Below are 12875 nucleotides of genomic sequence, written 5' to 3' on the forward strand. Positions count from 1 at the left end.
AAAATAACTGGAGATCAACCATGCTTCAGTTTCCTCGTCATATAAAGTTGTGAGAAAATTACTTTAATATTTTACTTTAAAATTTTATATTAAAATATAGCAGAACCTTAATTATCAGAACTAACAAGTTCTGTTTAGAATTAAACGAGCCTACTTTCCTGTATGCCAACATCAGCTTTCTAGCATAGCATTAGATCAACCATATATATTGTTTCTGAAAAGCGGTTTTTGTTCCTTTGTGGGAAAGCCAAAATTTAAAAATTCAACAAACTATATAAGTGAGGCATTGTTTCAAAGATTTTTTCCACCACTTTTGGTGAAAAATAAACAGCTCACAATATCTTTTTTTCTTTAGAAAAGGAGCTGTTCTCTCACGACTTTCTTGTTGTGCATTTTGATCTGATAAAAATGATCCATTGTGGCCTTAAAAGTTTCTTGATAATTTTTGCTCATTTACATTAGTTTTTCACTTAAATCATTGCATTGGTGCCTAGCACCTGAAGACGGAGGCTTGTTAGGAGTTCTGAGTATCATGCTTGTAACGGGAAGGACATGGTTTCCATCCCCTCTACGGACAAGAAAATATCTTTCTTGAGTCATTTTTCTTCCTCCTGTGAATTATGATCAAAATTTCCAGTAATGTAAATCTAAACCACAGTGTCTTCAATCTTTTTTACTTGAAGGCCACATTAAAATTTTGGAGGCGAGGCAGGCCAAAAATACTTCAGTTAATATGGTTTAGTTAGCGCTACCCCTTTTTTTTGAATAAGTGCTCAGTAACGTGGGTCTAGCCAGGATTCACGTCAGGAAAGGGCAATACAAGGCACAGCGAGATGGTGGTTTTTAGTTGCAACAACATATAATTAATAATCCTTTTGGGTTTATTTTTAATGAACAGCATTTTAAAAAACTTCTAAATGGTACTATTTTCACAATTCTTTTAATTTTCTCACTATATTTCTAAACAGAGGTCAAGGTTGTAAACTTTTAATTTAAAAACGTAGGCAAAACCAAAAACTTCGTAAAATAAGCATAACTAATATCATAGAAATATCTTTATTCTCTGGTTTTTATTCCAAAGAATTCCACAGCAACAACATTTTAAGTACTAAATAAATATGATGCAAAAATTTTTGATTTTATTTTCTCTTCAGAATATTTGTTCTTAATGGACTAACATAAAACATTTTACTCGTATAAATGTATTTATCAAATATCAAAAAGGTGGAAATGCACTGTATATAGACACATGGTGCAATAGAAAGGAAATATTAAAATAGGTGTTGCTTTATGAAAAACATTTCTCCAAACTATGTTCAAAACTATAAGCACATGACATTTTAACTTAATTACAAATTAAGTTTATAATAAATTACAATTTATTCAATGAAAGCATTATTTAATATTCAAGTTTTTGGACTTTTTAATCTTATGAGTATTGTTTTTTCAAAGTACACGCTGCAAATTTAGAACAACTCCTAGTTTTAAAATTACTTTCGATGAAAAAGTAATATTATATCGACAAATGTAATTATTTTCACTAAGGATGAACTTAAGTATCTGCATGTTAGTTAGAAAAACAATGTGCAGTTAAATTTGTTTAAATTGGAAATCATATGTTAAAGCTTTTAAAACTTAAAACATAATGTTATAAAGAGCAAAAATAGTGAATAAGTTTTGACCACGTTTCATAATATAAATTTATCCAATTACAAGAACAAAATGCTTCTTTTTTTTTAAATTGAAATCAATATGTTAAAGCTTTTAAAACTAAAATATTTTCTTTGAAAACTTAAAATAATACTATAGAGAACAAAAACCATGAATAAGTTTTGACCAAGTTTCACCGTATAAGTTTATCCAATTACCAGAACAAAATGTAAATCAAAATTTTTTAGCCCAACCAGGCTTTAAACATAGAAACATTGTAATTTCAGGATGCCAGAGCTCCCATGGGATCCCATGCTGGTAACATTTTAGGTTCCATTTTCAAAAGTTCTAGTATATCCTTGGAGACATATTGCTTATCAACCACAACTTCGAATCCAAATTGCTCAAACCATTCACTAGACATGACAAGATAACCTGTAAAATTTAATTTACTATAATATTGAAGAGGAAAGACTTAGTCCAATAAAATTTTCCACAAACAAATTTCAAACTACAAAGCATCACTAAAATTTTTGTGAAATATGAGCACATATTTTCACATAAATTGAAACAATGAGAGTCTGCATACTAGGCAATACAAAGCAAAACAAATACTATTTTTAAAGCTAAAACAGCAAAATTAGACATTGACCCCTGTATTAATTTATTATCTTTTTAAGTAAACTATTTTTAGATACCCAATCATTGCATGAGTGTAATAAATATATAATTCAAATACAACAAAAAGTATATCATAGAAGAAAAACTGAAAAGATACAAATGAAAGTTTAACAATAAAATGTCTTGTTGGTGGGGCAGAAAATATGAGGACAATTTTTTGTAGTGTTGGACTTCTTTTATTAATTCAAATATAAGGATCATTTTAAAGATTTTATTTATTTATTTATTTTTATTTATTTATTTATTTTTTTTTTTTTTTTTTTTTTTGCCCCTTACGGTAAAAAATATAAAGACAATTCAGATTTTAGCTGTTTTGGCGAAAAATGAAACACTTTATTTTATTTTCATTATGCGTTGTTAACTATAAAGCATACGAAATAGAGGCCTATTAGTTCATTTGGTTCAAGCAGGGCTTCTCAACCTTTTTCTTTTTCATTGGAGGCCTTTTTTTGAGTACCAAACTGTCGTGGCTCCACTCATGTATGATTTAACAACAAGAACAAATTTACTGCAAATTAAAGACAGATAAAGGATCTTTAAAATGTGCATATATATGTTTGTATGCAAGTTTATTTCAATTTTAGAGCCTGTTGAATTAGTCTTGCACAAGAAATTTACATTAGCGCTTTATGCTTTAAATTTTTCACAAGGCAAAAGTCCAGCTGTAGACTAAGTTTGAGAGAAGATATCTCAATTTGTACTGCACTTACTTTTCTACTCTTTTAAAATTTGGACTTTTCATGATTACTTATTTTGTTTTTCAAAATAAACCCTGAAGTTAAATTGGTTTAGAACGTCATTTATTTTATAATTAGCCTGTAAAAGTATGAACTCAAGTGCAGAAAACTATTTCTTCTTGTGGGTGGTTTTAACATACAAGTACTTATTTTTTCTCTCTAACTAATTTTCACCTCAACAGGAATTTTTCTTTTGCCACTGTTACTACAGTGTTTTGTTCCTAAGTTGCAAAATTAAATTTTTACTAAATTTTCCTTTTTTTTCTTTCTGAAACAGATGTGATCTGTTAAATCAATTTGAACTTTTTAGATTGAAATTCAAAAAAAAAAAAAAGTATGTACAGATGGGAGAAATATTCACAGGGTTCATACACATGTGGTTAAAAAAAAAATTCCCTGACTTTTCGTGGTTGTTTTTTAGAAAATTCCAGGTTACTCGCTTCATTTAAAATTAAGTTTAAATCGTAATATTTTCAAAATAATTAAAATTGTTAAAGTATCAATGCGGAAGAACTGAAACTTAACCCGTTAGATTTAAAAAAGAAAATCTTGGAAAATTTTTTATTTGTTTCCCTCTCAAAATTTTAAGTTTTTGTCAACATTGTTTTAATTTGTTTACTACTTGAACAATACTTTCAATTCATTTTAGCGTTTCTTCGATGTCACGTGTCATGCGTATTAGCATTTTGGAGTAATCGAGCAACTTCTAGCATCTGCTTTTGGTTTACACTACTTCTTTTTATTTTCTTATTAGTATATAACACAAAATACTGTATATTGAGCAAAATACCGTATTATCCGGCATGCCGGAAAAAAGCAAGGTTGACCAGCATGCCGGGAAATTTGAATTTTCCAGCATGCCAGATAATTTGAGGTTTATTTGCAACCCAACAAAAGTAAATTTCCCCATTCATTTTCAATCAGAAAGCAAACCACTGTAAGGAAAAAAAAATCCCAAAAGTAACCTTTCAAAAAAAAAAAAGTGTATTGCATATAATATGCGCTTGTTATTTATGGTAGGTCATTATTAATGGAATTAATTATATGCCAACAAAGTAATAAATTCAGAAGCAATCATCCTTACTGCGATTTGTTCATAATTTTGCTAAAAAAATTATTTCAGGTTCCTTTTAGAGAGGTAAGTTTAATTTTTATTTAGTGAATAGCTGTGGTAAATTCTTTAGCACTAATTTAGGGGTGGTAAGTTACTGTTAAAATGTTTGCTTACTTAGTTTAAATTTAATTTCTATAAAATTATTCGTTATTAAACAATTTTTTTCTTGTTAAAATAAATTACATTGTTAGTAAATATTTTTACAAAATTAAACTGTTTATTAATACTAATAGGATATGCATAGAACTTATATTCATTTTCAAGCTGAATATATATATATATATTTAATAGTATTTTTTTTCTATCCTCGATTTTTCTGCATGCCGAAAAGGACCAGGCAAGTGTTATTGAAAATCTGGTGACCCACGAATTTTGCGGCATGCAGGGTAATACGTTACAAAGCAATTTTTTAGTATAAATATGATTAACTTGTTTCAATGATCGGCTTACCATATATGCATAATAACAAACATCAACATCAACCGATCATAGGCCAATGGCCAATAATCATCAGTTTTTGTTTTCGCATATTAAAGGATGCTTACATTAAAATTAAAACTTTTCTTTTCTAGAAAATAATTAATTTTTAAAAATTCATAATTTATTGCATATTTTATGTTACTTTCAATTGTTTACATTGAGATAAACATCCAATTCTGTTTTTGGAAATTTACGTTTTATTCACTTCCATCGTGCAAACGACCAAATATGGCGACAAAGTGAAACATTTAAGATAAGTAGATTTTTGAATTTGTTAGCATAAAAGTAATTATAAATAATTAATAATCCTTAAAAAACTACAATTTAGACAAAATAGTAAGTTTTTAGCACATAAGGATCTAAATCAATTTGAATAAAATGTTCTGAAGGTAAAATTTTGCATTTTTTCAGAAAATAATTATGAGTTATCCGAAAAAAAAGTGCACATTTTGCGTTGTTTTCAATAGTTTGCATCGCAATAAGCATCCAATGCAGTTTTTTAAAACTTAGGCACTTAAGAAGTCTTTTGTACTTCCATCTTCGGAATGACCAAATGGCGACTACGCCAAAAAATAAGAAATAATTTTTTGAATTTGTAGCATGAAAAAAATTTTAAAATAATAAATCTGCATGAAGCTAGAATTTAGTTGAAAAGTTTTTAGCACATTCGCATCAAAGGCAATAAGGATACAGAGGTGAAAATTTTCCGGCTTTTTCTGTTGACTTTCAAACTTTTCCTCCTTTTTTAGCTTCTTTCAGGCCTTATTTTTCTCAAAAATGGGGGGGGGGGGAATAAGATTTCTTTAAATTTTTGTTTCTTGATTTCTTATTATTTCTATTTTCCCCCCTCAAATATTCATCCTCTGCGATATCTACCAAAAACGCATGTTTTGGAATCATGCCAACTACGTCAAACACGTGCTGCGCCGAAAGTTGCATGCCTCGTTTGAGATTTCAATCTCTTTGCATCCTGCAAGTATTTTAATTATTTTTAATGTTGGGTGGTTTTTTACTATGTGCAACCTTATATCTGCTTATTTTATTCATCATTTCAATAATATTTTTATTTCTTGAACTTATTTTAGAAAAAATGCAAAACTCAATCAAAACATGTAGCATAGTCTCGAATTTTTTGTAACTTGGCATGGTTACTTTTTTGTGTATTTAAGAAAGGGTAAAAAATATTTATGGTGAAACTCAAATGATTTAGGCTTTACAGCCTGATAAAAGTTTTTATTTCATGATTAAATTAGGCAGTTGCAAGTTGTTCTTCTGATTCCGAAATCATATTAGGAAGTTTTTAAAAACAAATTTTGAGTTCCAATGCAAGGTAAAAGATAACCAATCGTTTATATACATATATATTTATTTATTTTCAATTCCTTCTATGAAAAGTATGTTTTACCACATAAAGAAATTTCAGATTTTTCTCTCTGTTGCAAAAAGACCTAATTTTAAAATATATGTTCTCACTGGTTTAACACTATAAACTCAAATGTTTTTAATGAAAAAAAAAATGTATTTTTCTCTAAAGGAATGAAAAGTTGACACTATTGTCTGATGCAGCCAAGATTGATCTCTGGCTCCCCCAACCTTTTGTTCAAGGACTCGAGTTAGAAATTGTTGCCTCTTTTTCATAATTTTGATTTATTTAGGAATAAACACTCTTGCAAAAAATGGTACAATGCAGCAAATTGTACAAAATTATTACTTACACTTAATTAAATACGTATTACCTTTAAAACTGTTAAATTAGCCATTTTTTGTTGAATTTTTGAATATCGTGACTTTTAGGTTCTATTTTAATGCGGTTTTGGATATCCCTTTCACGAAATTTTTTTGGATATTATCCCTTTTATTATCCCTTTTACGAAATTTCTTTGGATTTCCTCCTTTTTGCTCTCTGACCACTCTCATCCCTGAGGATAAGATTAAGTTTTAAGAACAAAATTTTTCATTTCTCACAAAAATTGTTTAAAATAAATGAAAAGAAAATCAGCACATTTTGTGTAGTTTTCATTAGTTTGCAGATCCAATTCTGCTTTGTTTTTGCAAATTTAGGCATTTTATGATCGGGTCTACTTCCATCTTGTGAATGACCAAAAATGGCGATTATGTTTCTAACGTAGTTCAAAAGACTTTTCTATCAAAAAACGATTTTCCCCGATCCACCCTCCCATCTTCAGGCTTGTGCTACTAGTAAATTGTTTTCTCCCCTGTTAAGTTCCTGCATAATTCCTCTTCACCCAAGGAATTTTTTTTCTTGGGAACTATTGAGGGTCGAAAATGGCGACTGCGGAAGTGTTTTTAGGTCGCCATTTCTTTTTAATGACAGCCTCATTCTGCCTCAAAATGTTTAGAATTTTTTCAGGGAACATCGACAAAAATGAAGATTAGGTCTCATAGATCGAAATTCCCTGGGGAAAAAAATTTTTTGGCGGGCAAAATTTGAAAAATTCCCCGAGTTTTCTCTGACATTTTTAACAATGTCATTTTCCCTGATAATTCCACGTTTTCCCGAAACCTACGAACCCTGATTCTTAAAAAAGTAGTTACACTAAATTAAATTACTGATCAACATCCATAAATTTGATATTCAGATTTTCATCAACATAAGCGATGGTATTTAATCTACTAGTTATTAACAATAATGGATTGTCAGGAAGTTACCGCCCTATAGCCAGGGCTAAAGCTGGTGGTTTTGCAAGCATGTAATAATGGATTGTTTATGTAAAATTTTGAAGGGAACTGAAAGCATACCAATATTTTTAAGAGAGAGAGATGGGCATGTCAGAAATCAATAAAGTTCTAAAAAAAATTCTTGTTTCAGAATTCCCATAAGATAAAATTTAGCACTAAATAGAAATCATTTTCTAGAAATGCATCTGTTTTGTATGCACTTAAATTTCAGAAGATTAAAACAGTAAGTAGTTTCCTTTAAAATGTGGGAAATGAAGGAGCAGATTTTCGCACTTAACTTTTATGTTATTTTGCACAAAGAAGCATTCTTATTCAACAAAATCATAAATTAATGTTTATGTTTGAAACATGTTTCTTTTTTAAAATGAACTGAAAAGCAAAACTGGATAATTAGTAAGATAAAATAGCTAGTCAAAAGTGTAAGCATGTAACAGAAAAAAATTGTTTCTCCACAATATTTTCCCATAATTTTAGCTTATCAAAGCAATGCTTTTGAAATTAAGGCAAATTTGAATGTCTTCTAAAGAAGATTCACGGAAAAAAAAAGAATTTTTTTTAATAGGAAAATATTCTCAAAAAATAGGACTTTTCCTAGTCAAGTAGGAAAAAGTAGGACGGAAATGAACTCTGTGGTCTTGTGTTACAGAAGTGGATGTAAACGTATTTCGAAGTGCCTAAAAAGTCGTGTCTGGCGAGTAGTGGCTAAAATGAGTAAAGTTTTTACTAGAAGTTATACCAACTTAAAAACAACAGAATATTGAGTTAATTTTTAAAAAAAAAACTAGTTTTGGCGCAGCAAAAATAACGCTTTTGTTGCAGATTTTCCTGTTAGGCGCTATTTGCCACCAGAGTGCGATGCCTGAAGGTGATTTAGGTTTTTGACAAATTTAGTGCTGTATTTTTAAAACACTTCCGTATTTTTCAAAAACAATTTCTTATTATCTATGTCTACATGAACACAACCTCTATATTGAACTACATCAAAACCTGAGATGGTGAGGTCACATCAGTGTGTTGATTTAAAACAATAGGAACCTCTTGTATACATGTCATATAGGTTCTAAAATGCTGTGTTCTATTTAAGAGCTAAGAAGGTGTATCTTTTAATATTTTTCAATTCAAAACAAATTTTGTGCTTAGTTACCAGAAATTCTTATGTTTTCTGGGATTGAGAAAAATATTGTGCTAAATATTGCATTAATTTAACAAAAAGTACTAAATTTTTATGAACAGGGCTTGTAGAATTTCAGTATATAATTATCACAGGGAAAAACTAATCAATTTTTTATGCAGTGTAATAGATAATACAATCGTAAGTGTATTAACAATTATACTTTCAAACTTATAGCAGACAGAATATGTATTTAAGTAATGAAATATTTACAGTGGTCTACATTTGTTTTGAATCTTAAGGTTCCTAAATATGGTTGAAGCAAATTTTTAGAGGCAAAGAAACACATTCTTCAACTGTCAACTCAAACATTTTCAGCAATTTAATTCAAAAAAGTTCATAGAAAAAAATATTAAACACAACACATTATTCACAAAATTCCGAATTAATATTTTAGAAAAATAAACATTGTATTACATATAACTTAATTGAACAATTGTTTTTAAAATGTACATTACCTTTTTCACTTCGTTCATCACCCCAAGAGTTTTCCACTCTCCACTTAGTAGGTTTCCCATCAGACTGCAAAAGTATTTTAAAAAAGAGAAATAAATACTTAAAATATTTCTTCAAATAAAACATTATGACTCTATGACAACAAAACACTCGACTTGTGATTTCATTTCTGCTGAGGGAGAAAGTAGGGTAATTTTTACACTGCATGGCTATTGCAACAATTATTGGCAAAGGAAACTGGGTTTGAATTATCAGAGACAAACTATTAAGGACTGGAGTTTTAGAAAGTCATATTTTATACTACAACATTATTATTGTACTCGGCAACTTCAAAATCAAGCAAAAAAAAAATAAAAAGCTTCTATGAGATTTGTTCTCAATAGAATAACAAGTAATTGATTCTTATAATGTTCTGGTCATTTGACTGCTTTTCTCAAGAAAATAGTACAATATGACTTTAAAATGTCTCAATAAATGTACCAAAGTCTACCTTTTTGGTTCATTTAAAGTCACAGAGGAATCTCGGTGATTTTCAGTGAAATATAAAAGTGTGTAATAAAAGATTGAATAAACAATTACAATAGAACTGATAGTCTACATTAACTGTAGAGTAACACCAATCAGCTTATTCGTTTGTTCAGTTTTTGACAATGGCAAAAACAAAAATTTACCCAATACAATAAATCTTACTTAACTAAAGAATGACACTTGTTTCAGGAATCAAGGGCGGATACAAACTAGCACTTTGGGAAGGCAAACTGAAAAATCTAGTGTTTTAGGTACCAAACGTTTTTAGAACCATTTTGGTGACAAAGCACCAAATCTGCCAGGAATAAGGACCTAATCGGCAAAAAAATGAATACCTAATTTCAGAAGCAATGAATGAAGGTAATATTCCAAATATTTACTTAAATAAATGTTTAATATATTAAGAAGATTACAGCAAACATTTACATTTCATTCATTCATAAAGAATTTGAACACAATGAGTAATAATATACTTGCAAGATATTCTACATCCATCCATTTTGTATGCATTTAATTAAGTTCACATACAATAATGATGGATAGATAATATTGTCAATGGTTTGGGGGGACGGTAGTGACCCCCATGACCTTTCCCTTGTATTTGCCCCGGACAGGAACTGTAGATATAGATTTTAAAAGATAGCTTAATACTACTCAAAATACTCTTACATTACTATAAAAATATTAACTAAATTTGCAAACAATTTTGGAGCCAATGCAAATTTTTGAGGAGATGAAGGTTTCAGAGTTGTAGATTTTTGTTTTTCATGAATAAAACACAGGATCATAGCCCATTGTCACACATTTAATTTGTATTAGATTTAGTGATCAGTAGCTACTAATAAAATTCGAATTTCCAGGTCTAAAGGGGAGGGAAAGACCTCCATCCAGACTACTTTTAAAAAGGCTATGAGGCATTTTGGCAGAAATCCTGACATCATGCCCTGAATTTTGTCCCCTGCTTTTGATTTGAAAATATTTTTAGTCAATTCAAACACTCAGGGGTGAATACAACAAGGGAAGGTTCATGGCGGCCGTAAGTATTTTGATAGTGAGAAGTAAAGATGTTATGTAGACATATTTATTTACAATGGACCACACACTCACACAAACTTACACATTAAGTTAGATCAACAAATTGTTCGCTCAAAATTGAAATCAACAACATGATAGCCTGAAATTAAGAGTTAGAGTTTTATTCTTACTGCGTCTGGATGGAGAGAATAAACTTAGGCACATAGGACATAGCAATCTCCCATGCTTAAATTGCATAGTCTGCTAGACAACGTGGTTGTTGTGGTGTTCTTTCTAACCTTCAAATAAGAAGGTTTGGGGAAGTTCTGACAGGGTTTGCTTTTTTTTGTTTGATTTATTGCTTTTTATCTACACTCAAACAGCTTGAGAAAAATTTCGTACCCAAAATTATATCCTTGAGAATGAGTTTTCACCATCCAACTAATAATTTTTAGTCTGTATTCGCTCCTACAAACACTTATATATGTTATATATATCAGGAAAATCCATACACTCACTTAATTTTTAACTTAATTTTGATGATAACAATAATTATAGAAGTTAGTTTGAGCTTTCAATTACAACTTAAGATACAGAATTCTACATTTAATTTGGCATACTTACATCTATTGATACAGCTGTAAAAGTCATAGCATGGTCCATTGCAGATTCTCCGTACAATAGTCGCTCTGCTTTTGTGAAGGATTTATTTACATCAACATTGAACAACATTTTAAAATTATATCTGTGAATATAAATAAAAATTTAATCAACAGTGAATAATTCAAAGAAGGAACCATAAAACATAACGACTGCAATAAAATTACCAGGACAGTTTAGTACACAGAGTTGGTAAAAAAACCTTTTTTTGTTTTGTTTAAACCAGGTTTATTTGGTTTTAACTGGGTTTATTTGTTTTTTTCACCCCCCCCCCCTTGTAAGAAAAACAATTTTATTTTAAGAAAATCATGACGATTTTATCAATTAATTGTTAAGGAATGCTTAATATTCATATTTGTACCTAATTTCTTTGTAATTAATTAAATAATTATGAGTAAAATATTGTCATTTCATTTCCTCATACATAGAGATTTCTATAAGAGAATATTGTTTGAAAATCTTCAACTATTATAAAAAATGCAATAATGAGCCTTGGTATAAATAATCAAAGAATTAATTTACTGTGATAGTTCAGACATTATTAACTACTACAAATAACAAAGAATAAATTCTTGTAAATTTATTTCCTCATGATCATAACTATCTACGATAAATAAAAAAATTAAGTTAAAATTATGCATTCTCAAACATGGAAAGTATTTTGTAGTATCTACAAATGAATCACAAGTCTGATGTACATTGCAGAACTTTAAAGATCAAAAGATCAACTCATATTTTGTTTAAAGATTTTAAAAAGAGCTACAAATCATGTAATTTATTTACCTAATGAATCAGTGATAAAAATTACAGAAACAAGTAAGTTTTAAGAAAGTCATTAAGTTTTCCGTTATAGACATTATTTCTCCTGGTTTAATGCACTTAGGAATACAATTATATTTTAATCAAAGAAAAAAAAATAATAATTAAAAGCCTCAGTATGAAAATACCCTTTTAACATGTTTTAATAGTGAAGACTCATAAAAATTAATGTTTATGGATTCTTCCACAATTCATACATGAGACTTCTTTTATTACAGTAGAGTCTCGAAAATCCGAGGTAATTGGGGCTCACCCCACCTCGGATTACTGAAAACTCGGATTATTCGAAAAACTCTTTGGACTACATAAGGACATGTGCTGATTACTTCCTTACGCTATGAAAAGGAAATATTGTCTCCTCTAAATATTTATCACTGAAATATTAACATAAATTTATGTTTTAATTAACCCTAAACGAGTTTTGATTTTTTTTTTATTGATGCCTGTATGTACTTGCATGTAAATTTGTAGGCAACCAAAAACTGCCCTTTGATCGTCCTCTAATAAGTTTTGATGAATTTTGACGTGACATTTGTTGCTATGTGTGAGCGTATGTAGTACCTCACATAATACAAATACGTTAGTCATAGAAGGATAAAATTTCATACATTTGCTTTGTACAGCGTCAAGTTTTGCACTTTCTATTTAAAATGCAATCTGATATTCCAAAAGAGCTGTTTGTTCCCCCTTTGGGGCAAAACAATGTTTTAATTTCAAGTTATTTTTTTGCATCAACCTACTTCCTACTTTCCCCAAGGCATTTCTTAATCCATCTCTAATATTCAAAGAATATTTCATGTCACTTGGCAAGTGTTATTGACATAAACCTTTCAATTTATTTTTATTACCTAATCGTATATTGTTA

The 12875-nt window shown here is 29.4% G+C and overlaps 1 protein-coding gene across 1 annotated transcript in view; it reads right to left on the bottom strand.

Moving 5' to 3' along the window:
- Nucleotides 1-1042: 1042 nt before the first annotated feature.
- The window catches only part of LOC129223794 (bleomycin hydrolase-like), a gene marked incomplete at its 5' end in the record, with an annotated part of 58447 nt that continues 46614 nt past the window's right edge, over nt 1043-12875 (bottom strand). The window contains 3 exon segments of the mRNA XM_054858150.1: nt 1043-2085; nt 8992-9055; nt 11156-11276. Of these exon segments, the coding sequence (XP_054714125.1) occupies nt 1934-2085; nt 8992-9055; nt 11156-11276 (337 nt within the window).

Source organism: Uloborus diversus, chromosome 6, assembly GCF_026930045.1.
Source record: "Uloborus diversus isolate 005 chromosome 6, Udiv.v.3.1, whole genome shotgun sequence".
In the NCBI taxonomy this organism is placed as follows: Eukaryota; Metazoa; Arthropoda; class Arachnida; order Araneae; family Uloboridae; genus Uloborus; species Uloborus diversus.